This window comes from Falco biarmicus, chromosome 2 (genome assembly GCF_023638135.1).
Source record: "Falco biarmicus isolate bFalBia1 chromosome 2, bFalBia1.pri, whole genome shotgun sequence".
NCBI classification, from domain to species: domain Eukaryota; kingdom Metazoa; phylum Chordata; class Aves; order Falconiformes; family Falconidae; genus Falco; species Falco biarmicus.
Window position 1 is genome coordinate 73,951,952 of NC_079289.1, and position 27,675 is coordinate 73,979,626.

Here is a 27,675-nt window from a genome sequence, read left to right on the forward strand (position 1 = left end):
GTGCAGGGCCACAAAGATGATTAAGGGACTGGAGTACCTTTTATGAAAGGAAAAGCTGAGAGAGCTAGGACTGTTCAGCCTGGAGAGGAGAAGGCTCAGGGGGATCTTTTCCATGTGTATAAATACCCAAATGTGGGCAGTAAAGAAGAGTCAGGGCCTGCTTAGTGGTGCCCAGTGACAGACAAGAGGCAATGGGCACAAACCAAAAAAAGATTAAATTCAATCTGAACATAAAAAAGCACTTCTTACTGTGAGGGTGGTCAAACACAGGAACAGGTTGCCTGAAGGGGTTGTGGAGTCTCCATCCTTGGAGATACTCAAAATCCAACTGGACATGGTCCTGGGCAACCAGCTGTGGCTGGTGGTTGGACTAGATGACCTCCAGAGGTGGTTTCCAGCCTCAGACCTTCTGTGATTCTGTGTGAATCTGTGATTTCTGTTCTAGCTAAGCAAGGCCATAAGTTTGAAAACAAAAGATTGTTTGTCTTTTTGCAGAAGGAGGAAGAAAGGAAAAAGGACATAGCTGCTGACATCCCTCTTTTTTTCTGCCCAGGTTTTATTATTCTCTAGGAATGACTGACTAAGTGTCTTTCCTAAACAATACCTGGAAGTCTGGAATAAAATCTAAATTTTAACAGCTAATGGAGGATGTCTGCATGGCATTAGTTACAAATTTTCTGACTGTGATACAGTTAATGTACTTGCAATACAAAATCACATAGAGGCTTATATAAGCAAGACTTCTAGTCATCACTTTCAAAAGTGTCCTTCCAGACAGCTTGCTCTTCCTTTTCTTAAAAGAGTCAATTAATTTTTCTATGAATTTTCCTGTTGCTGCATAAGCAGCACTGGAACAAAAGGTTGCGTAAGTTCTCTGTCTTTCAACTCCTTTGGTTTCTCAGCTTCAAAGAGTCACATCAAAATATCTTGCAACAGAACAAACACCAAGTGGATTTTCTTTGAGCATTCAACAGATATCACATTCTGCCAAATGCCCAGCAGAATATGGGGAAATGCTGCCAAATTCCTCCTTGACATACAGCAGAGCCTGTTAATAGTGGGGTAGATTTAGCTTGGTTTCTTTAAATACACTTTCACATCAAACTAAATGGTGCTCTAAAAGGCTGATACGTAACATCTGAGGTAAAATAAAAAAAAAACCCCAACATTCAGTTGTCTGACCTTTGTCTCTTAAAGCTGTGACACTTTTGATGCTCACACTTTCTCCCCATTCCCTTGAGTTCACTGCTGAGGACAGCCTTCACACCGAGTCCCATGGTAGCGGAGGCAGCACTTCAGCCAGGATGTAAATGTTGAAAACAATTCTGATTTGACTGTGGGATAACTTTATAGTTGTAGGTTTAACTAAAATTAAGAAGTAAAGACTCTCTTTTGACTATGTGTTTTACCTCTTGTTTTTAATCTACACCATATTAGCTGTGCTACCTGTTTTAGTCTGGGGGGTGGTAACCCACTGAGACTTTTCTGATGTGGAGATCTTCACCATTACCTGGGTGTTCAAATCCTTTGTGTTGTTGATTGTGATCTAACACCTTCTGCAAAATAGCGTGCAAGAGACATGAGACATTTGCAGGCATTGAGATGCCATGAGCGATAACTCTGCTCTCAGCCATCTGCTAGACCCTTTGTTTACTGCTGCTCTTTGTACTGAAGTTCAAATATTTTGGAATGAATGGGGGGAAAATTGCACAAGAAGCCCCCCAACTCAGCTTTAGTTTTTTTATGAACAACATCTGCAGAATATGATAGGAAACAAAAACATCTGTTTCCAGTGGCTTTGCTGTATAGTGCCTTTCTAGTGACTCATATGTAAACCTGAGGGCAGGCTGTTTGGGGTGTTCTTTCCTTGTCTATTATGTAAAAAACCCTGGGCTAACTCAATACACAAAGGTAACATAGAAGTGGAGCAGCTAGTAGTAGGCTCACAGTAAGCCTGATTTGGCTTCACAGCTTCTGGATGAAGAATTTTTTGGATGGAAATGAAGATTGAGGTCTTAGCTACCTAAAGAGAGAGACATCTTAAAACATACCAGTTTTCTAGTGGTAACATCATTGCTCATGGCAAGATTTGCTGTAAAGCAGAGGCAGACTTTTGCCTGTATCTATTAGTTTCATCTGGTCTTTGACAATTTAATGCACTGGAAAGGTGATTACCTAGCAGCCTGGTGTGCCTGGTTCTGCTGTCCTGGTCTATGTTTTGCCTGGATATCCAGGACATGTTAGGCAGAGCCTGTATGACCTGGTAAGTGGCTTCCCACTGCCTCTATGAATGCATTAAAGTGGTGATAGAGTTAATATTTGAAAATCTGCCCCACAAGAATTTAAGTTGAAAAGCATTATTTACTGTTATTGTTGACCAAACATAGCTTTGAAATTTAGGCCTTGCTTGTGCACATAAAATTGAAATTTCCCCTTCACCTCATCATCTTACCAGTGACCCTCTCCTCATGCTCTCCCTGCTTAGCCTGATTGCTCAGCAGTTACAAGGTTCACAGGACATGCAGAAGTCAGGGTCTTTCTGCTCTTCTTTTTCATAAGAAGGACCTCCTATACTCATTTAAAACCATGGTATGTTTGTGTGGTTCTCACCTTTCTTTTGAAGCTTGACCCTTTCACAAAAATAAAACTCTTCCAGACTGGCTGGCTCAGAGGGGTAAGAGCATATAATGGCTTTGCAGCCCAGAAAGACAGATGCCCACCACAAGGGGAGGCTGATCCTTTTTGCATGGGTCTCATCACACTAAAGCATCACTGGACAAAGCAGAGCTGTTTGTGCTGAGACACAGCAGTGTAGGTAATAGATGTCCCTCTCCATCTTACTATTGGCGACTTTAAGCTCTTCCCCTGTTAAGAGGTATACTAAGGACGTTTTTTAATAGAGTCATATGCTTTATATGGATATCCAAGCTTCTGTAAGTGTATTAGGGATACATATAGATACATACATACATAGAAGATCTCATCTTCTAAGGTGATTATGCTGAAAAGTTTCCTTTTATTTATATAATTACCTAGTAGTGCAGGGGGCTAATGTCAGGATATATCTCGCTCTGTCTCTTGATCTTACAAAACCTATTGCTTAAAATTTATCATCTCATCTTGTTTTCTTGTTAAAATGCTGGTACTGATTACATTCTTCCTTTTAATAACCTCCTAAGAACACAGTGATAGAGGCTACTTTTTAACAGAATTCTATTGCAGAGCAATATAGAGCAGGAAAACATTTATCAAAAATTGGTGATCCTTGGACTTATTAATGCAAGGAAAACAGAGACAAAGAAAGCAAAATAGAGCAATGAGACAAGATATGTTCCTCTTTTATTCTCTATAATTATAATATTATATAATTCAGAAGGGTAAAGATATTCCTTTGGTCCCTCTTCTGATAACATTTTCAGCCTGCCTGGATATATATGGGGAGATTTTTTTTTTAAATATGGTGCATATTGTTTCTTTCTCACACTTATCCTCTAAGACCAGGAAATGAAAAGCTCCAGCCATAGAGCAGGTAGACCTGAATCCTATCACTAATCCCAGGGATTTCAGTTTGAGAAAGAAATGGTGTTATTTCACTAGGAAGGAGTCACAGGCTACTTTGTCTGCAGCCTATGATAGAGCATTCCCTGCAGGGCTGCAGGGCACAGAGGGGAGCTGGGCTCTGCATCCACCTGCTCCCCTGGCCCTGCCACAGCCAGGTGCAGGGGAGAGAGGAACCCCAAACAGCTGCCGTTTCTTGTGTTGAAGGTTTGGGGCTCTTCTCCAAGTTTGCTACATGACAAGCATGGATGCATGCAGAGACCAGTTATTGCTCAGGGTGAATGAACACCTGCTATTTCCTACCCACAAAACCTTGTGCCAGCAGTTGCCAGTAGGAAACTGAGCAGAGGCAGACCCTGCAGGTGACATTAATCCAGCTGACAAATCATAAGAGTTACAAGAAATCTCCAGGAGACTAGGAGTTATTATTGCATTTCTTCTCTTATTGCATAATACCACTCTTTTGGCCACTAGATTAGTTGGTGACAGATGCCTACTTAGATACTCAGTGACAAAAGGTCAATTAGGGTCATGTTTTCTTTTCCCATGGAAAATGCTGACTGTTTTCCCTTGGCATTTTGATGAGTTTAGACTTGCATGTCTTTAAAAAAATATATAATAAAAAATTGTATCTAGTCCATTCTTTCAAGCATTCAGTGAGTGTGAACCTCCATTTTCATTTTTGCAGCTCATATCATTTTCAGGAAAAGGGAAAAGCAAAATAAACTAGGTTTTGCTTGTCTCAGTTTAGTGACTGTAAAAATGTAAGCCACCAAAAGAAAAAGCAAGGATTCTATTGAAAGCTTTTATGAGTACACTGTAAGAAAATTCTAGGTTCATTGTAAAAGAAGCAACCATTTCCTGCTCAAAATTATGCATTAATTGTGCAAAATGTATTTCCAAATAAACTGAAAAACACTAACATAATAAAAAACCCAAACAACAAGAAAAAGGAAAAGCAGAAGTTACAAGACTGGCTTCAGTAAGTCCTGTTATTTGTTTAAAAAACCCCACAATTTCCTCCTATTCTTCCTCTCACTGAGATCAGACATCAAAAGCAAAGCGAACAGTGTAGATGTTCAATCTATCAATGTAAATTGGCTCTGGTATAGCTAGCACATAAATTGCATGAGGAATAAATAAACAGCCTGTTTGTTCTGCTGTTGAGAAAATACGATTCAATTAGTCTGGACTACCATATGATATATAGTTTCTCCCTTTCTGTGAGATATAATTAGGTACAAGATGTAGCATCTGAGGGACTCATGCCTTTGAAGAACATGACAACTTTTGAATAAATAAGAAGGAAGATGTGAAATTTGCCATGTACCCGTCTTCTCACTATAGGGAGTTGAACAAGCCTTTTTCTGTCTGGCCATTTAATTTGCTCATTTGTAGAAGCCTGCTTTGAGAGATGGGCTGCACAGCTGCATGACCATCTGGGGAACGGGAGGAGAGGAGAGGAGAGGAGAGGAGAGGCGAGGAGAGGCGAGGCGAGGCGAGGAGAGGAGGGGAGAGGAGAGGCGAGGAGAGGAGAGGCGAGGAGAGGAGAGGCGAGGAGAGGCAAGGAGAGGAGAGGCAAGGAGAGGAGAGGAGAGGCAAGGAGAGGAGAGGCAAGGAGAGGAGAGGAGAGGCAAGGAGAGGAGAGGAGAGGCGAGAGGAGAGGTGAGGAGAGGAGAGGAGAGGCGAGAGGAGAGGCGAGGAGAGGCGAGGAGAGGCGAGGAGAGGCGAGGGGAGGGGAGGAGAGGCGAGGGGAGGGGAGGAGAGGCGAGGGGAGGAGAGGAGAGGAGAGGAGAGGAGAGGAGAGGAGAGGAGAGGAGAGGAGAGGAGAGGAGAGGAGAGGAGAGGAGAGGAGAGGAGAGGAGAGGAGAGGAGAGGAGAGGAGAGGAGAGGAGAGGAGAGGAGAGGAGAGGAGAGGAGAGGAGAGGAGAGGAGAGGAGAGGAGAGGGAAAAAAGAAGTGATGACAAAATAACAGAAAATCAGATGGGCGATTATGGAAGTCTCACATTGCTCTTTCCAACTTGTCACTGTGGCAGTAGTTGAAAGCAGCAATCCAGCCTGCTTTTCTGTTCAGTAGACCATGTGGAGCAAAGGCTCCTGAATTCTGCTACAGGGCTGCTCAGCACTCTTATGCAAAATGAACATTAGGTTCATTAGATGTATGAAAAAACTTAATTTTTATAATGTAAAGAAAGTGCCTTTTATTTGAACAGCAAGGTAATATGTGGCGCTTAGTCACAGTCTCAAAAGATTTAGCTTTTTCTCTTGAATGGCTTGGGACAAAAGTCATGCTCTTGCAAGTCTATAACCTGCATAAGCTAAAGGTATTATTGCAGCCAATATTTCATAAAGGAGAAACTAATCCTGATATGAAGATGGGGTGATTGGTTATACAGTGCAACTGGAAGGTAACTATGTTCTTGAACTTACCTGTCTTGCTAATATTCCTCTCTGAAGTGCCAGATCCATCCAAACCCTCTTAGATTTGATGTAGAAAGCCTACAATCATATTTTCATAAAGACATTTTGTTCCACCCTTCACACAGGTTTTAGCTGGGTCCAGCTTCTCATACTCCGACTCACCTATCTTTCACAGAGCAGTGGTTCAGCCCAAAGCTGCAGTGTGCTTGGGAGTCCTGGCTCCCAGCTCTTCATGCCAGCACCTGGGGCAGAGGATGCCATGGGCACCAGGCATCCTTCCTGGAGAAGCATTGCCTGATGTAGCTGAGGGCTACCAGGGTCTACATCTCACCACGGATGGGCTATGGCAGGTGCCAGGAGGGCAGAGCTTAGGGGCTTGGGTTCTCCCAGTACCCCCAACACCCACAAGCAATGAGTGTTGCTAATCTGCTATGTGTCTTGTTGTAGCGTGTTTGACAGAATCCTCATCAGTATTTGAAGGAGGACCTTTCCAGTTGCTTCAATCATCTTCTTCATAATTCTGTAGATATTTTTCTAGAGTTCCCCAAGAATGGAAGGGGTTTTTGGGGGAAAAACGCTTTGTTTTGAATTTCAGTAACTCCTTATGTTTTATTTCCTTCATAATGAGATTTTAAAAAATAAATACTTGAGATATGTAGGTGTTTTATTTGTTTTATTTCTAGTATGTTGAATGTGAATATGGTTGTATACCTACACAAAAAGAACCTTTATGTCTATAAAATACAATAAAAGATATTATAGTTGGTACTGAAAACTTAAATGACTATATCCTTTCAGTTCAGGAACTCAAACATTTTGAATCCAGACACAAAAGTATTTGCTCAAAATACAAAATACAAAATACAAAAAAGTGGTTTAATTAAGGTATCTAACTAGCTCTGTAGACAGCCATACGTATGCGTGGTTCAAACATGAAGTAACTAAGCAATACATTCTGGGCTTTACTTCCCACTTTCTTGGTTGAATCATTACTGGAACACAATCTTTTTTGTTGTAAATTGCTGTAACTTCTTTGGTTCTCGTGCAATAATGTCAATTTGTATCAGATAAGAAGAGCTGAGCTAAATTCTGCTCATCAAATTATATGCAGCTTGCACTAGTTTAAAATCTATTGCATTCTTATAGAGGCATTGAAAGTTTGCATGGTTACCTTCATAAAAAAAACTTCCAAAAATGTGGGGTGTAGAAAAAGCCCCAAAAACTTGCACACAACTGTTTTATATAGAAAAAGGCAGAAATGTTTTCAGGATTATGGTAAATCCTTTGTTACCATGTTAATCTCGTTAGTGAACAATCAAATCTGAGGTAATGTCAAGAAAAACTTGGGGAATGTGCCTGAACTATACTTCCAGTTAAGTTTCCCAGTGACTGGCCAGAAAATTTCTGCGTTTTCCCTCGTACAGCAAACTGTGTCACCTAGAAAGAGATTTTGAGTCCTAATGATCTGCATTACTGTTTACTATTCTCAAAGAGATGTGGAGTTGAGGTTTTTTAATCATCGTATTAAAAATATTTTACTAATCACTGTAATTTCCCAATATGTGTAATTTCCAAGTAACACTATAAATTAGTCAATGAAAGTATGCAATTGGCAAAGCTTAGTCAAGTGTTAAAGTCATTTAATAACGGACTGATATTCAGGTGAGTAACTGAAGCTAATTCAGCATGTAATCACAGTATGTCTACAAGAACTTACACATATCATAGATGCTTTTACCACTAAATTTTTTTTTAGAAAATTTTCTTTCAAATAACAGGTAATGTAAGTGATACAGGGAAACTCAAATAGTCAAGATTTTTTTCCTGAGGTCTAATTGAATAGAAAATTGAATTTTAAATTTTAAATTAAACATATATTAATAGATGGTATGTTTAGAAAATTTTAGAACATAGTTTTAGAACAGCAGGCTGGTATACGCAATGTGAATAAGAAGTCCTAATTTGGGTCTAAAGCTGTTGATTACACTAAAAAATAGCCTGAAATAAGTGTGTCAGTTAAATAAAAACCTCAGCTTTCTAAAAGTTGCTTAGTCATGCAAGGACTATAAGATACTGAGAACCTGACCTCAGATGACGCCTGTGAAGGAGCCCTGCTGTTCTGGAGGAAGCTGCCTACACAGCACTGCTTGCAGGATAAAATGTGACTCAGTACTGTACATCCCACTCTTCTGTTGTGAGGCATTTGGCTTATTCCTTCTCTTTATAAAACCTTTGGTGTGTGCCGTGCAGCAAGAAGTTTTATAGTGGGAGAAGCAGCTTACAAAAGCAAGCACTTCAGTCTAAGGAGGGCTTGCAAAGCAGTACCCTGTCACTGTGAACATTAGCAGTATATGGTCTGGTCTTTGTGGGATACTATTGGCAGAAAAATCCCTTTATTTTCCTTCTTCATTTGGGATGAGTAACAGTGTAGTTTGCACTGCTCCATATACTCCGAAAGTGCAAGGACTGAGTCTCAGCTCTGTGAATATGTATTATGGAGGAGCTCGTTTTCTTCTGCCCATAGCAGGAAAACGAAGCTCAGTTTAGTCTTAGAGATAAACCCCAAATGGAACAATAAACCCTAACTGTATAAATTATCAGGGATTTGTTTCAAACAGCACTGAGCCACCCCAAGTGATCATAACGGCAACCAGATAACATAGCCTAGTGTCTTTCTTGATGGAAGTCTACTCATGACAATCTTTTCTATTCAGCCACTCCCCTAAACTCTTCAAGATCTTTTATGTTATTTCCTAATAAATTCTGCATTATACAGATTTTATAACTTCACATACACATCATCATTTATTAAAATCTGGAAGTCAGCAAAAGAAGCTATAGTGTTGGATCTTGGCATCAGGCAGGCAATCTGAGCTGCTTTGGAGTCATTACTTTCAGCTGCTCCTGAAAAAGTGAAGATTTTCTCCTGAGGCCCCTGTTTGTCACTGTTCTTTTCGTCTTCTTGCTGGCTTTCTGCCTCAATGATGCTCTCTGGCTCTTCATATTCTAGCTTGGTTTGCACCACTGCATGATCAGTTTTGTCTATCCATTCCTAGGAAAATGAAAATGTTGATGTTGGCAGGGACTGAGCTATCAGTCAAAAGAAACCTGGCTGTACAGACACTGATTTTCCTTTAGTAATGGCATCTTTCCAGCATAAACCACAATGGAGAAGATGAAAAGGAAGCCATATAGGCAAGAAGGACATAAAATAGCAGGACGGAAGAAAGGCAGAATGGCAGGAAAGGAGATAGGATTCCACAAATGCATACAAACTCCTGCTTATTATTGAGACCACATTAAACACATCCACATTAAATACATCCTTGTATTTAATCAGGGCTTTTAGAAAACCTTGGATGTGTAAAATACCTGGTGTTCCCTCCTTGATAGACTCATGTATTCTTTGACCCGAGGCCTGACTTAATCTAAATTAAGACTGAGTTTACATGGAGATTTAGGCAACATACCTTTTCTGTATTAAAGCTTCAGTATTAATTTGCATTTCTGTCTTTCTTCTTCAGTTTCAGTTTAAAGCTATCATATATAGAAAGTTTTCAGTTTGTCACTGATGAGTTATTACTGCTCTTTGATATTGTCACTGGGTTTGCAACTGTAATTATCTGACCTGTCTCAATACTGAGGAAACCTAGCAGTAATTAAGATAAAGACAGCCCAATTAATACAGAAAAATACATCACATATGTGATGTCATGGACTCAAGAAGCAGTTCAAAAACAAACCCCAAACTTGTAGCCTATTCATCTAACAACCATTTTGTGTCTAAAGGTTTAGCAACTATACACCTCTGTGGCTAAGAGAGGATGCTTCCTACTGTGTCTGATGCCTCCAGAGCCATGAGTGCTGTCACTGGTTCAGCACTAAGTCTCACAGAATTCCACAAACACAAAGGACAAGATCAGGTTGAAACAAGCTCCCTGAGCTCTTGTGTGCAGGAGTAGATGCAAACACCACAGTGGCATGTCACTGGATGTTGTGGCTCTGGACATCCTTAAATTCTTCTCCAGCAATTTCTTTGTTTCTTTCTATAGCATCTTTTCACAGTGCCAAAGCAGCACTATGCTGATTGTATGAGCTCTGGTATTTGCTTTGTGGATCCTCTTGGGGATATTGCATGAGGGGAAGGGCTTTTCTCTTAAGTCAGAGAGTGCTTGTGGTGATATCTTTTCAGAGCAAGTATCAGTAGCTACTTTCAAATTTTTCTTAACACTGTAGACTTTGCACTCTTCCTAGGAAGGGAATGTTTACCTGGAAGTTTCCGTTATGATCATTGAAGAGATCAGCAAATATGTATTTTGGATCTGGTATAGCAGGCATGACTGACTTCTGAAGCCTGCAAAGAAGAAAGAAAAACACAAATAGTTTTTTTATAGTGTATATATACATGTTTTTTATACAAAAACATATATATACAAATATATACATTTCTGTAGCTACAAATATATTTTACATTACAGTACTCTAGGCTTGATTTCTTCTAAATGTGTTCTAAAGTAAAAAAGCAGTTATAACAGTATGATAACACCATCAGGCTACGGGTGATTTTTCTGGTGGATTTTCAACAACCCCATCCTAGTAAAATCTGGACTCTATTCAAACTCCCAGCTAGTCAGAAAGTGCTATTCTGCTCCATGCAGTAGTCAGAGCTTTACATTCTCTGGCTGCATTCCCCTTCACAGGGAAGATGGTGCAGCAACGAGCTGTATTGCCTGATGTAGTGAACACAAATGTAAGGTTGAACAATAGAAGTGCAGGAGAAAAACCTCAATCTAAAAAGGTTGTCAGGGTCCCACATAATTTCAGCTCTGAAAATACTGCATTTTTGGGTGGGTTTTTTTTCACCAAAATTCGGGGCCTTTGCAGGTTTTGTTTGTTGTTCAGTGGCTTTTAAAAAAAAAAAACCCAAACCCAAACAACTAGATTCTAAAAATAAGCAGACTCATTCACTAAAAATTCAAATATTATAGATTTATATAGTCTTATTAAAGTTGAATGCACTCAAACTGCAAAGCCTACTGAAAACAGACATTGAGTCTGATGAAAGATGTACAAAAGAATGTCAGTTCAGAAGAAATAACCAAAATAATTGGCTTCTTAGAATTTAACAAAAAGAAAAAAACTAAGTGGAAGAGACATAATTTTGTCATGAAACATCATCTTTTACCAGAATTGTTCTGCTTTTGAAAATTAAAATCCTTGGTATTTGGAAGGCCAGGATGCATTATTCCTCAAATAGTAATTAAGCTACTGACTTTTACATCTTCATGATGGCTTCATTTATCAGATAATAATTCTGAGTGCTATGAGACTTGAGCCTGAATGATAGCTCTATTTTCATGACATGGTTATTTAGTAGTAACCAAGAAAATTATATTTACCTCTGCCATTTACACAGAAGAATCAGGAGGATAAGCATCATTAGAAGTACTGCCAGCAAACAGCTTAAAACAATTACTGTATTTGACTCAGGTTTTATATCATCATCACATGAATCTAAGAATAATCACAAAAAAGTATGTGAAAAAAAATTTTGCTTTAACAGTAAAAATTCCTAATCATGCTAGAACATTGACTTCTCTTTAGAAAAAAAAAAGAAAAAGAAAAAACTGAAAAGTTTTTAAGAACAAATAAGGCATGAACTCAGTTGTTCAACTGAAACTGAAAAGGCATCCTGCCCCAAACCTTGCAACAAAAGAAAATTGTGCTTTTTAAAATCTAAACTGACCTAGTACAGGACAAAGGAGTGGGCTTACAGGCAATGAGTAGATAAGTTACGAATGAATGGAGTATTTCTTATATTCATCACACTGCATTGACAGTCATACAACTTTGTGCTAAGATGTGTATTACGTCCGCCTACTTACAATCACCAAAGCTGCAAGTACAATTTTACATGTAGCCTAAATGTCTGATTTCCCACAACAAAACAAACATCTTCCCCATCGCAGGAAGCAAAAAGCCAGCAAACCGTAAGTGCTGTAGAAGTAACTAGTGGCAGTATAACATCTAACACACAGGTTTATAAAACCAATGCGTTTGTGCACTTTTGGCATTCTCTGCTTTTTCTGCAGCTTTTCTAATGTCACCTCAAGCTCTGCCTCCTACTACTGACCTTCTGCTCTTAGTCATACAGGAGCAACTGTCCAGCCTGTTCCACCTGCCTGCTTTTTTCACTTTGCCAGAAAGCCACAAAAGCTGTGATCCCCAAGTAAGGTATTCAGAGTCTGTGAAATTTTTTGAGCAGAGCTTTGTCCGTGACTCCCTCTGATACTGGAGTTGGAGGCAATAATAATTCACTAAAGTCCTGAAGTGAAGTGCTTGCCACAGTGAAGGGGCTGTGCCAACGTCAGTTCTGATCCAGGGGCACTCAAAGTGACTGTCCCCCCTGTGCCTGCCTTCCTCGCAGCTACCTGCTGGCAGCCTCTGGTCAAACGGCCCGGACAGGGCTGCTGCGTGCTGGCCCCTCAGAGGCGCACGGGGAGACATTGTCCACTGTGTTTTCTCAAGGGCATTTGCCAGCCACCCCTGCGGACGTGCTTACAGGCTCACAGCTTGCGTGGTAGGGGAAGCTTCTCTGGAGGTCAGCACTGTGGCTACTGCGAGTGCACAGGCTACAAATACCTGTGCTCCAGGATTTCATCCCGCCTTTGTACATACAGATTTTCTTCAGGTGAGCTAATAGCCCATCACATTCTAGAGAACTCAGATCTGGGTACACTGGAAATCTGGCTGTCTCACATAGTTCTGATAAAGCCTGATAAAGGGTGGAATTTTGTGCTTAGCTGATATGATACAAACATATTGGAATGGTGTACAGTCTTTACTACAGCAAATCTGGTTGTTTTTTGGGGTTTTTTTTTGATAACCAGTAGAAATACTATTTCCATCAAAGATCTGATTCAAGTCAATCACACTCACTTAAGTGTGTCTGTCTGGTGGGAAAGCAGTGCTGATACTGACTTTGCTTCCATTTCATCTCTTTTCACTCATCCTCCCCGTTTAGATCAATCCAGCATGTATTAGCATCAGATTGCTATGACCTCTGGTCCTGTAGTTCAAGCAGATGTACTTTCAAAACAAACTGACTTCAAACATGGGGCATTATGGATTTTCTTAGGGTTCAGGTTTGATGTCCACATATCATATGTGGAAACCACTGCCCTACACACACCCCCCTACCCCCATGCCACCCCCACCTCCCACATCACATTACTGTGGTTGTTGGACCCTATACACTATTGTAACTCAAATAATAAGGACACTCTTAACTTTGCTGATTATGGCATTGATTTATAGTGTTATGGGCCATCAGGAACAAAGTGGACAGGAGTTAGATATGGGCAGTTAGACATCCACAGGAACTTTCTTTTATAACAGAAGATGGAGCACAACAGTGCAACATTAATTTGCTGCATGTTCCCAGCCTCTTTTGCAGTCACCCCTTCCCCATTTGTACTTTGACAAGATAGGACTGTAGCACAGCTGTTACCTAATAATGTGCCATTCATCCAAAATGTTTCTGCTTCCCAGTCACTGCTGTAATTAACTACATTGCAGTACGGTACTAGCCTCTTCAGTCTGACTCGGAAAGAATAGCATTTTCTTGGATCAAATCCTTGATCTCCAACACTGCAACACTTAGAAGTTCTGGACTGAGAAGGAAGGCACATCATTGTTAATTCTGTTTTTCAAAACAGTGCTTCAGAATGCTACACTTAGTCATGGTCACAACTAGGACAAGGAATAGGCCAACCCAAAACCTCAGAACTGACTTTTAACTTCTCTAAGTTTCGAGGAATTTTGTTTCTTGACTGACTCTTCACTATTCATATCCATTCATCACTGTCTGATATTGAGGTGAGGGTCGTTGTTATGTGTAGCATAGTGCACTATGCTACAGTTGCATATTGTAAATAGGCAAAGTCACTTCAATCCACAAAATATTTGCAATTTATATATGAGACTGGAAAGGTTTAAGTCAATGAAATAACATCAGAAATACTCTAAGAGTTAACTTCAGAATAAATAAAAATCCCATGTCATCCCTTTTCTTTCATTCTATTTTGTGGGGTTTTTCCTCCCTTTTACTCTTCTCTACTCTGTTTTCTGCTTTTATATTCCAAAACTCTTCTAGTCCAAATGTATGACCTTTCCTTTAGATTATCCTCAGCTCTTTGGGTGGCAACTGGTTAGAACTCAAAAACTAAATTATTTCTGTTATGGCAGGGATCCAAGATCCTAAAAATCTTAACTGTTTTCTGCTGCCAGCTATATTTGCAAGTATAGGGTGGGAGAACAATTTGAAAACAACTCTATTTTCCATTATATGGAGATTCTACTTCCAACTCCTTCCAATACTGGCTAAAAATGTCACATTCAACTCACTTGCCACTCTTTGTCAAACTTGCTTTTGTATTGAAGCTCAAGTCTCAAGCACTTCACAGCTCGCTCTGGTTTATTACAGCTTACAGTAACAGTGTCTTCTTTCCAGAAGAAGGTCACATTTTCTGGTCGATTGGGCTTTACTAAGAAGAAAAGAAAGAAATTTTGCTACAGTCTCTTAAAAAGCAGTACTTTGCAGTTACTTCTTCCTTGTCTCAGTGTTTCTCTGATAAGTGAAGAAGGTGGACTTCCTTCTTGGGGAACTCACTTTTGTAGCTGACCTCCAAATTAAACATCAAAATGGAGCTTGACACCATGACACTGCTCACCATTTGAGGTGCCACATTCAAAGGTAGATACTATCTCATGCCAGGAGCCTATTGCAAGTACTTAAGGAAGGACTCTAGTCTCCTCATACTCCCTGCAATCAAGAGAAAGAAAGAAAGGGACGGACAAATTCAGTACCATAAGACCTTTCCTTCATTGGAAAGAGACGGACAAATTCAGTACCATAAGATCTACAAAATACACTTGTGCAGCTGCTGGAGGCTATGTGAGATATGGTGGGACATCTCAAAAAACACTGGGTGCCTCACTGTGCACAACTGAATCTACCCCTCCCTGTTTTCAGATTGTCTGAAGAACATGCAATGGTATGATTTATGTAGCTGATTAGTCTCCAGTAGTGGGAAACAAAGGGGTCAAAAGACTTAACTGCTTTCTCAATCCTTCCAGTTGCCTTTCTGTATTATGGAAATTCCACCTTGATCAGAATTAAGTCTGACCCTTGATATTTGTGCTTTGTTACCTAACACTTTTGAAATTCATTTTACTATCAGCGGGTGTTTAATAGCCATAATTCAAGGATCAGGATGCATCTTTCCATGATTTAACAGATATTGGTAAAGTTATGAGATAAAAAAGTATTCTCAAATTTAGATGCCTTGACAGTTTTTTGTTGACTCTCTTTTGCTAAAGCATTATTAATAAATAATAAGAATGTATTTGAAATGTATATTTTTCCAGGTAATTCTGTGTTGTATATTTTCTGCATTATTTTTATCGGAAAAGATCCTTCTACTTTAAGTGCTGTAACTATGTGAAATTCCAGAAGATTTTGATAAACTAATTTCATATTAGATGTGAAATATGTATTTTGGGGAAGGAGGGATTTCATAGAACCAGAAACATTTTCTCTTCTAGTAGGAGGATGTCTCTTTTACACTGACAGACTGTATCAGAGCCACTCAGCTAGTTTCTATGGACATCTGATGATGGTTTTATGACAGCCTCTTTGATAAGAAGTAGTTTTCTGCCTCACATCCCATGGAAGATGGCAAAAGAATGGAAGGTTCACAATATGAGGAAGGTCACACGGCCACCACTAAGACAAGAAACTAAGTTTTATTCATTTTCCTGATATGAATAATGAGCAGGCCTGCACTACGCTAAGCACTTCATGATGATTTTGAAATTGTGTTTTGGGACAAATCTGAGTGTCCCATGTAATCTTACTTAGCTGCAGCAGCACACAGGCCTGTGTAACTACTGATGACAGCAAGGAATGAAAATCAATGTGAAGTAACTATAGTTTGGCTTTGACACACATACTGATAACATTTTATACACCAATATAACTGATTTCTTCGCAAACTAAGGACAACTAGAGAATCAGTGAAGACACTAGGATGACCAAAGTAATTGTGATTTTACATACTTACTATAAAAATCAGATTTTAGTCTTTTAGAAAAAAACTCTTCACTTCCATTGCTGTTCCTGATAGAGATGGCAAGGGTGGGTCCTTCTGTCTTAAAAAGACATCCAGAATTATAATTTTGATCCAATAAATAGGTGGGACATGGCTTCCAAACTTTGTGCTTGCCTTCATCAAATCTATAAATTAGATAATATTGGTGAATGGAACACTCTTAACAGTTAACACAAGTCCTTTTCATTACTGTTTTTTCTTTTTTGTTTCCTTTTTTTTCTTTTTCAAATACTCCTACCAAGTGAATTCTGCATATGGAATTTCTTGAAGCAGCAAATTTCATAGCGGTGTGAGGGAATTAATTACCCAAATCTCATTGACTTTCCAACCCTGGGTTTTGATGCAGTCTGAAATTATTGTTTTCTTCACGTTGTTGTCCTTGTTGTTTTCTAAGAGAATGACTCATGCAAACAGATCTTTTCATGAACCAGTTTCCAAGATTGTACTGCTAAAAGTTTTTTCACATACACCATCCAGATAGGGAAAATCAAGCGCTATGACTATCTTTACCCAAAGCATGAAATTTCTGTTAGTCATTAATGACATCAGTTCATAAGGAAAATATACACACATATGTAGAAAAAAACCTTTCAATAGTGTAATTAGCATAGCATTTAGCACAAAGACTGAAGAGGGTCATTTTTTTCATATAATGTCTGTTAGTGACTATTCAGCAGGCTTATTGATTTGTACACTTCTGTAGCAAGTTGTGAAGCACAGGTTTCTTGCTAGATGATTAACGGATGTTAGAAGCATTTTCAGGTACAGTTCACAATAGGCTCAAGTGGACTTAGATATTTCAGTTTCTCGAAGTAAATCCTTTGAGAAGAGAAGAAAAGGCATCATCAATACTCACGTATAAGAAAATGACACATTCTTGCCAGGAAATAGTTCTTTTGCTGCCCATGTGATCTGCATCTTCTCATTATTGAAATTGATTATTGTGGTGCTGATGGTATCTTTCCAACCTGCCCAGAACATTGACAGAATTCATGATTTCAGCAGTGAGTATGAGAAGCATCCTTTGACATGGGTAGGCAATCAGTATTTCAAAGACATGCATGCAGCAGACCCAATGATCATAAAATAAGACATAAGAATATCTAAAATACAAGGGAAGAGAGTAAAATAACCTAGAGAGGTTGAAATTAGAATTTCAAAATAGGAAAATGAAAGCATGCACAGCAACACTAGAGAGCACTCCGTGGTCCCTGAGCCAAAAGGTATAGACTGGTTCATGCTTATGCAATCTATGGGAACAATACCTTGAGGTCAGATTTCCCACATATTACCTGCTAAGGTTTTCCTGCTAAGGAAAACTGTTTGGGAGCTAATGCCACATCGATCCTGTGTGTAAACTGTCAAATATTTATTGTAAGAAACAAGGGACTAATGTTACAGGTCAAGAGGAGATCAAGACACATAAGAACCCAGAACAAATCTGCACGAGTAGGTGTACAGATTTGATAGATGTGGTTCTGGCAAATTCTACCTTACTGACAAGCAAGATCATTTAATGTCCTCTGACTGCACACAGATAATATTTCATCTCCTGTCCTTCTCCTTGTCATAGCTCTTAATAGGGACACAAGTATTTTAATTCTGTGTCCACCAGGATTCCACAATCAGATGCTGAAGATAAATCTGACATTGAAAAATGGAGAAATTAAGAAGGTAGAAGGATTAGAAATCCATTCTATATCAAGCAGAAGGACAATTTTTTATTTGGCATTCTATAAGATGTGAAATTATATTTACTTGAATAACAAAGAGGAACAAAATGTATCTTGAATATCAGCAAGAAAACACTTCAGGGTAAAATTTGCAGGCTGCTGTCTCCAGACATGAAGTGTCTACAACTGAAAGCTTTTGCTGGAATATTCCTGCCTAGCAGGAGAATAGAAGATTTTTGCTTTAATTGCTGTCTACTTTTTATGCTACAATAGACTTTTGAAGGGGTTTAATGTGGAAAAAATATTAAAATATTTCTTATGAGCTTTTTGTCACATACAATAATCCTGAATGTCCATGGGAATCAGGCCTAACTACCCTCCTGATTTCTAGCTATTGCTCTGTAACCAACACTGAGAATGTGAGAAAGACCTGTGGGTTCAAGTAACCGTTTTGTCTATTTTCATGGTTATATCTCTACATCTAGATGTTTCATGACTTCTGTAATTGAGTTAGCCAAAACATTTCTGTATAGGTGTAATTGTGTTGTAACACGTTTTGTCAAAATCATTTAAGAGACAGTTATGGCAGAAATCCAAGAGACACTGGGTAGACGTAGCTGCAGGTCCCTGCTTCATGATTCATAGAGCTCTGGTAAAAAAGCATTCTGCTCTTAATCAAAAGAAGAACTTGAAACTAGCTCCTCTATCTCCTAACTAATGCCTGTGAGCTTGTTCCATATTGTTTTCTCAAACTGAAAATCTCATGTGTTTTTCTGAAGAATAGAGAAGTCAGTACTATTACACATTGAAGCAAAACCAGAACTTCAAAGCCTCAAAAGCTATCATAAAAGCGAGTTTATCCAGCCAGTTCTACCTCTGTTACAAGAGACTACCTAGCCCTTGTTTCCTAACTCTTCAATCCCTTTGTAAGTCCCCTCAGCAGGTCTAAGAGATGATCATGTCTTTAACTAAGGCCACTAAAAAATATGATGGCAAAGTGCCTAACAGTGAATTCTTGGTCTGCAATCACACTAACACATTTTAATTTTTATGGACTGAATCCTAGCATGGTTGTGCAGTATATGGTGTTATGCTTAGTGTGACTGAAATCCATATGACTACTTGGACTTCGATTTTCTATAAACATAGTTAAATGTGTATTTAATGCATGTTTGAGTGTATAATTACATATTATCCACCTTTAAATAAAACTAACATTATAAAAAAGAATAGTAAAGTTACTGAATGGATAATACTGTACTCTCCTGAGATCATTTTTATGGATATAGAATGAATCTGTTCAATTCCCTTTAGAAGTGACAAAATATGTACTTTCCACTTTTTGATAGTTAGTCTGATTGCACATACTCTCACTTTGAGAAAGAACTACTAATGTCCATGCTTCAGCTGTGAAAATAAAAACAGGAAGAGCATTTGCTTTCTTCATTACATAATTTCAAGGATAATTTTGACATTAATTATTGATGCTGTATCTGTTGCACAATAGTTTGGAAAATGGTGGATGGCCAAATGTTGTTTTTTTTTTAGGATACGTTTTTGAATCAATTTTGAAGTCAAACATGAGCAAAATTCGTCAGTTTAATCTCAGAAGGTGGCTTAATGTCTCTGCAGATAGCTGTGCACGCACGTCCATCTTCTTGAGCTTGACAGAACGATTTCAGGTAAGCTGTGTGCTAAGCAGAGAGACATGCAGTCTGGTCAGTAGGACAGAACAAAAAGTGGGTATCTGAGAGTCCTATCTTGGGCATAAATAACCCAGGCTCTGCCAGGACCTTTACCAGATGAAAGGTGCCAGCTCAAAAACCTTGCTTGGACCTGGGCACATGGGCAGCCCCACCGAAAAACACAGCAGTGTTTTTTCCACTATTTGGAGGGTGGGCTCAACGCCCAGTGTTTATCCCATTGCTCCCTGGCTGTGAGGTTGCAGTACTTGGCCCAGGATGTGAAAGATCTGCTTGCATTGATTTCTAGCATAAAGCAAATGGCATAGCTTGGATTTATATATGAAACTAGTCTCAGGTTGCTCAGTGCTGTAGAGTTGATAGTAGCTGAAGTCTGAAGGGGATTGTAAAGCAAAGAGGTAACTTTACTGGTGAAAAGTAGGTGCTTGCATATGTCAAATGGTTGGTAGAGGTTTTTGGAGATCTTGTAGAATGTGCAATGAAAAATGGCTTCACTCCAAGTTGTTCAGTCAATTTGGTCACAAGGGCTGTACAGGTACAGAAAAAGGGAAGAGGAAAAGGGAGTTTATAACATAAATAGGCAATATTGAAAGAAGAGAAGAAAGGAGAGTAAAAGCTTGTTTTAAATACCTCCAAGAGGAAAATACTGAAAAGCTATGAGTTTTATCACTCCAAGTTCAGACTGGTAAAATAATATTGTATTGCTTAGTCTTTCTGAATGAATTTTCTCTTACTGGGCAGTATAAATAAACCTTTTTTTGTAAATTATGTTTATAGGGAAAGTGGTGGAATTAACACAGATAGCACTGGTTCGTTAATTGTGAGAGAGAGTATACAGAATTTACTCATGAAAACATGTGTTATACACCTGGGCAAAACTATGGTGCCAATATTTAGATTGAATTTTCCTCTCAAAGAGGTGATGTGTGCTTGGGAAGCTCCTTGAACCTGTGACTATGTATCCCACAACACTGACACTGCCTGCAAGGAAATAGAAGATTTTGGTAACGTGGTAACGCAGCCTTCCCTCTCCATATAGGCCAACTCTTGAAATCCTTTTCTAGGGTGACACATTTTCCTTCAATTCCAATGCATAAAGGGCATGAACATCAAAATCCTGAATCCCATAAAGTTACATTAATGGGTTGTTCAGTCTCTTCAAACTGGCGGTGGGTTAGTTGAGGTGTGGTTGGCTCTAGAGATGGATAGTCAGGAAGCCAGAGAGACCTCACAGGATTTCCACAAGCTGAGGAGTGGACACTAAGTAAAACCTGGGGGTCTACTCTGACTAGTCTGTTGGAAGGCAACAAAATTCACCAGTTCATTCTGAATCTTGGAAACACTTACTATGCTTTATTTTTCAGTTACATTATGATAGTTCTATGCTACTTATTAGAGGCTGAAATTCAGAGATGCACACTATATCTTGGGTTTAGCAATGCATATGTTTTTTGGATGACAGAAAACATCAGTTTGGCTCCAGTCCCGCCATGATTTATTGATGGACTTTACACACTCTGAGTAGCCCACTTGACTTCAGCAGGATTACTCACAGTGCACCAGCTTAACAACACATATAAATCTTTTTAGCATCAAAACGTTTTTCTGCAAACCCCCTATATATTATGAATTGAAACTCTGGGATTTTAACATTTAAATATAAACATCAGCAACTGCAGTTATTTATGTATAAAATGGAAGGTAATATATTATTAAATACTTTAACAATAAATAGAACCATTTAGTAGAAATGGAACAGAAATAGTAATAAACTATCTGGTGATATGTACATATTCTTTCCTGTGCTCTAGTTTTTGAAAACTTCATAAGAAATCAGCTTTAACATAATTAACTAGCTATGTAAGACAGAAAAGGCTTTATAAATTTTCTATTATTGATTGCGTTTCTAGAGCTCTAATCAGGGCAATTTTCTACTGTGCTTCATAATTTTATGAGTTTTGTGGACTTTTTGAATGTAATAGGAGTTGTGTTTTGTATAAATGTTCAGTAAATATTTGTGTGCACCTTTTCAAATGATAGCATGTATATGTTGCATGATTCACATTTCAACATGAAAAGATGCATAACCTAAGTGAGGTTTTTAAAGTTTGGATTAAATTGACATAAAATCCTCTGAGGCCATGTACACGTTATCTGAAATAAGGTATTTCCTTCTGATGATCTTTCCTTTGCCTTTGACTGAAAAGGTGTTTATTTTGTTAATGGAAAGACAGAGAGAATGAGAATAGACGGGACCATTTCTCTCTCTTTCTTTAATATGGAATTTTTTATTAATCCACCTGTAACACCATGGATTTTTCTAAGCTAATGTGTTAGCTCTTCCACGGTAATTGTAATTGCTTAAAGCATTTTCCTATTCATGACCCTAGAAGCACACAATAGACCAAAAAGTAATACATTTATCATTATTCTTTGTATTATGACAATGGGTAGATGGAAAGGTCAAAAATATTATGAATAGGCAGTCCCTGGGTTAAGCAGGGGTGGCAGCAACTCTGTCTTAGGATGGCCTGCTGGTCTAGCTAGGCATGCAGCAAGTTGCAGTGCTGTAGGACACATACCAGTGCCTGGGAGCATGGGCTTCAAAGACAATTATCCAATTCTACATCTTCGGTAAAACCAGATGGGAACTGGTAGGGCTCCATGCAAGACCAACCTCACAGGCACTGCTGGGCACCTAGCTTTACTCAGGACAGAGAAGCAGGCAAAATACCATTATGGTGTGTGGAGAAAGTACTTTCATAGGGGGAAAAGAAGAAATTTCCTTGAGCAACAAATTATGCAGACATAACCATGAGCAAGAATATGAGCAAGTACATTCCACCTCCAAGCCACTTTTCAAAGTTTATTACTGAGAAAAAAATACAATTGAAGGGGAACATTGTGAAAAGGCTGAATGCCATGGAACAGAACAAAAAAGAGAAAAAGAAGAGGCAGAATATCAATCTACAAAGATAACAGAATGGAACATGCGTGTACTGGAACAGTTGTAACCTCTTTGAAACATAAGAAGAAAAACCACTTTTGATTTCCTTATACTGATGACACCTGATAAGTAACCACATGTTGAACTTCCACAAGTTGCAGCACACTGTATAGAAACTACTGGAGAGCAAGACCCAGATCTGAGCCTACAGTCTGCAGTTACACTTAATATTACTGATCTGTGAGAACAGTTTCATTTCATTAATAGGAGCACATGTAGGCAAAAGTGCAGCTCCTTGCACACAACACTGCTGAATTGAATGCACAGGAGAGACTGAATAAAAACCCGCTCTTCAAGAAAAGAAACAAGACAGCAAGAAGGAGTTTTTTATAGATATTTTGAGACAAAGCATAATTCTTAAAACATAATTCTTACAACCTATCAAACTGAGTGGTTTTGGTTTCTTTTTCAGAAGATCATGAACCATTGCTAGACGTCACAACACTTTGCCTCAATTAAGCACCTTGACTACAATTCCAACGTTCGTTTCACAGTCATGCCATAAGTACAGCACAGCTATATGTGGTTGCCATCTCAGGACACAGAAGAGTCGTATCCCCTCACAGGAGAGCCAGTGACTCAGAGGAGCAATTAACTGGAGAGTCAGGTGGTGCTGCATTGTTGAAAATGGTACTTACTATACGTACAGTAGAACAGAGAGATGATTTACAAGTTGATAAGACAGAATCATAACTTTAAAGTATTTCTTTCTCCTTATAAAATGAATGACAGTAAATGTAATAAATTAACAGGAGTGGAGATTAGATTATTGGTCTATGTTTGATTTCTGTAATAATCCATTTATCTTTGGCAAGCTATAAGTAATGGCATTGCAAACAAACACGTGAACTAGAGATGTTCTTATATTTAGGTAGCCAAATAACCAGTCTTTAATGTCTTTATTATTTTTGCTGTTTAATAATACTTTTACCTTGATGTTTTCTCAGTGAAAAATATTGCTGAATATTTTTCCATTGTGTTCATTCTTCCAGAATATTAACCACTGAAGTCTTACCTGGAATACATTTTATCCATCCTTGTTCAATCTGAAGTCTTTTTTGGATGTACTCTAGTCTGTTATAACCTATGCCTTACACAGTAAGTAGTCCTGCTTAAAGAACAGGTAAGGGAGTTCTTAGTGAGTTCTGTCTTGATTTTTAATTACAAAACTTTCATAGAAATCTGTAATTATCATCATCATAGTTGGGTTGTTTTTTTGGTTTTTTTTTTAGAATCCACTTTCACCTCTTTTGGATATCAATTTCTATTTAGTTGATTCTTTTCACCCAAAAAACATTGAATATTATAATACATGAGATAAAGTACTCGCAGAAGTATTGCTAACTAATATATCAATTTCTTAAATAAATATCTGGGGTTTTGAACTTACCAGGAGATTGTGACTGAGGAGCCACCAGGTTACCCAGTGTAAACATCACTGAACATGCTTGAAAGATGAGTCTCATGGTGGGAATGATACAACAGACTGTGAAGAAATGAGTAATTGTAATCTCTGGACTTTACTATTTGATCACTTTATACTAGAGGCTGGAGACAACTAGAGGAAATGACTACAGGAAATGAAAAATTGTCATATCTCTAGCTATAAACAAACCAGAAGTCCAGGACTTCAGAACGCACACCTTCATTCATGTTAAAAAAAACACGCTAAGTCCTCAGAACACGAGTATCTCTCTTGTCAGCACTTTGCTTTATCTTTTCACAGCTGTATCAATCAGAGGTGAACATAGCCCTGATCCAGAGGAGGACCTGGTAGCTGTGCATATCCATGACCACATCATAGCATGTATGAAGGACATTGACCTCAAAAGTGCCCAGTGACTTGAGAGTAGGAGATGCAAAACCAGCCTGCCTCCCCACTTACAAATCACGAGCTGTGCCTTCTAGAAGATGTTTATACTGCCACTCCATATGCCTGGTGCTCCTCAGCTAACCTGAGGCACTTCTGTCCCCAGATCAGAGGCAAAAGTTATGGACCATTTTGTGACAGAAAGCTGAGCTGCTAAGGGTTGGGAGGCTATTACACAAGAGATAGCACTAGGATGAATTTCCTGCTGTGTTACCTGGTCACATACATACTGCTATAGCTTCCAAATACATCCATATACCTAACTATATACACTTACATATATATTTATAAAATACTATACCCATACCTTATATATCCGTATGCCTAAAATTATACATGGAAAATGGGAAATAGAACACTGTTTTGACTAAGATAAATATATTTCAGTAAAAGCAGAAGTTAAAATCTTTTAATAATCACAATTATCATGCCTAAAAAGACCTATTATCTCTAGGTCTGCAATAAACTCAGCTTGGACTACATCCACAGAGTAGTGCACCAAGCAGGAGCAGTAAAGCAGTGGGATGAAGCAGTTGGTGCTGAGGACTCAAGCCACACAGTGTGCATGGGGACAGTGCAGAGTTTTGCATAGACTAACACTAGCTCAGTCCCATGGACTCAGTGCCTGTTAGCAGTCAGAGCCTGCTAGATGGCCCCTGCTGGAGCTCATCTTCTGGGCTGGACTCACCCAAGAGCAACACAGTACTCCACTTTGTGAACAGAAGTATTGGGGTGATTGGGAGATTCATTTCACAAGGATGGTCCTAATCTGAACTGACAAGTCAGTGTGGCCCTAGTCTGCTGCTCTTGTCCAGCAAGAGCTCAGGAAGACAGCCCTGAGTGCTCTCTTCTCTGAGCTTTCTATCTGCTCCTTTCACATCCTGGTAAAGGGATACAGTTCACTTTTCTAGGGATCTGTGAAACAGGCAAGCACATCGACACATTTCAAATCCAGCCTTTGTTAAGCATCACACAAAATAAGCTGCTCCATGAAATCAACAAATAAAAACATAAATGATAGACCTCAATTTCTATCTCTGTTTCCTAACTGGCCTCAAGCTTTTTCTGTGCTTACATCAGAGAAAGCACAGGCACCTTCTCATGCAGGGCCATGCCTGGGCAGATGAATGACTCAAGTCATGCTGCATGCAAAGTGGCCTGGGCGCACACCCCATGCTGCCTTCTGGAGACCTCATTATCTAGACTACTTTTTGCCTCCAGTTTCTCAAGTAAGGAGAGTAGAAGTTTGCTTGCTGCACATAGTACTAGGTAGGGAGCTGGATCGTGGCTGATAATACACTCAGAAGTGCTGACATGATTTCTATTTAGGCTTATTTTCATTCCTCTCAGAGCCTTCTCTAACACGTTCACTGTTCTTTTTAACCCAACAGTACTGTTTGTCAGATAAGACCTTTATCAATGTTGTCACACCATCAAAATCTCCAGTCAGGTGATGTGATACCAGTTTTGATCTGGCTATTCACTTTTCTGGGGTTGGCTGCTTTCACTGGCTTATCCATTGCATGTCCCAGGGAAAACCTATTCAAATCTCAGTGACTTTTGGAAACGCCAGCATGGCTGTCTGACACACATACAGTACTCTGTTAACTGTCTAGCTTCTGCTTTGATCAAGTTCCTCCAGGGAGGCATGAATTCCTGGAACTAAAACAACAAGCAACACAGAACTGAAATACTAAACTAGGTCGTAGGTGATAGTTAATAGAAAGCTGAAATTGCTCATGGTTTCCACAGTCAGCATTGTAGAAGCCAGTGAGATAAACAAATGAAGGCAGAGATCCAAAATTCTCTGATCCCCCAGGACATGGTAACTCCCACATGTCCCCATTTGAGTTGAAAATACATTTTTGTTCCAGAACATATGTTTTGAGTGTGATGGAGCTGAATTTGTGCCTGTCTGCTTTTTACGCAGGTAAAACACACTGGACTGCAGACCTCCCAAGACAGTTCATTTTGAAAGGAAAGGGTGTTGGGAGACAACATGCAAATAAAAGGCATCTAAAATACCTTCTGACTTATAATTATTCTGATTTTGAGACACTACAGTTAAACCAAGGTCTAATTCTCAAGTGGCAACAGCACATTTTCACAGACCATTTCCTCCTACCCAGTATTTTGGTACCTCAAGTTATTGTTCCTGCCACTAGTCTCTACTTCCTTTTAAGATACTGAGGGCCTCTTGAAGTCAAACAAAATTAGTCCTTTTGCAACTTTTGAAACCAAACCTAGGGCTGAGCTCCTGGGGAATAAAATGCAGTGACTGGGTCAAACAAAAAGTTTGCATAAAGTTGATGCACTGTCGAGATATTTTTGCTGCTGCTGAAAGAAACATTAGATTTGGCACTTGAGGGATGTAGGGTCTGGGCACCTCCCACCTCCCCACTGTGCAGGCAGACACTGGCCCAACCACCTGCCTCAGGTTCCGCTTTCTGGAAGCCAGCATTTTTTACCTGGTTTGATTTTTTCAAATATGGATGATCCCAGTCCATGAACTGAAAAGCTGCCTGTGAGCCACGGGATCTGCTCTCCCCCAGGTATTTTTCTGCCTGCCTGCAGGAGTGTAATTGATTAACTTGCCCCCCTCCTCTGGGTCATTGCTCCCATGAGAACAAGGACGAAGCATTGGCACAGTGTGCCCCCTCTTCAGGACTCACATGCAGTGCAGCGTTAGCAGGTTTGGCCTGAGAAAACAAGATCCATCCTAATATTGCATCTTTATGCAGGAACAGGGAAAGCAAAGAGAGAGAATGAGTTGAAAACTAGCAGCCAGGGCTTGTGATTTTGACTGCCAGTAGAGAAAACTCTTAACAAGATACCCAGAAGACAAAGGCGATGCAAGTGAAGGAAGTAAATCGAAAGAAGCCTTTTTGACTTCATTTTGCACTTTGGATCAAAGTGCACAAACAGCCCTTGGCCTTCTGCCAGCTCCTCCACCCATGACTGTCAGAGGTGGCTTCACTTGCCAGCTGCAACCTCCAGCACCCTTACTGACTTTAATCAGCTTCTTTCCTCTCTTTTTATTCCCCTTCCTATTATTTCATCAGTGGTGTAAAATGGGTCATTGATAGCCACACACTTCAGCAAAGCAAATTGTCTCAGTTTATTTTTTTCTTTCACTTAGAAACTAAACAACCATTAGTCCGAGTAACTTCCATTTCATGTTATTTACTCGCTCATGGCCTTGGCAACAGACTCCCCCAAAATAGCAAGAGCTGATCTATGTTTTGCAGCAATGATCCCCTGTAATTTTTA

The 27,675-nt window shown here is 39.3% G+C and overlaps 1 protein-coding gene across 2 annotated transcripts; it reads right to left on the bottom strand.

Moving 5' to 3' along the window:
• Positions 1-7,603: 7,603 nt before the first annotated feature.
• On the bottom strand, positions 7,604-26,967 carry CRLF2 (cytokine receptor like factor 2). 2 transcript variants are annotated; one of them, XM_056329183.1, is made up of 9 exons: positions 26,874-26,967; positions 23,926-24,021; positions 17,009-17,120; positions 16,105-16,277; positions 14,387-14,526; positions 13,491-13,653; positions 11,380-11,494; positions 10,250-10,334; positions 7,604-9,032 (listed from the first exon to the last, which is right to left on the bottom strand). In XM_056329183.1, the coding sequence occupies exons 2-9, from the start codon at positions 23,999-24,001 to the stop codon at positions 8,760-8,762; spliced, it is 1,137 nt and encodes a 378-aa protein (XP_056185158.1). In that variant the 5' UTR covers positions 24,002-24,021; positions 26,874-26,967; the 3' UTR covers positions 7,604-8,759. The 2 variants fall into 2 exon arrangements, with proteins under 2 accessions (XP_056185158.1, XP_056185157.1); XM_056329182.1 differs by lacking the exon at positions 26,874-26,967 and adding an exon at positions 19,937-20,055 and having other exon boundaries at positions 23,926-24,015.
• Between the last annotated feature and the right edge of the window lie 708 nt (positions 26,968-27,675).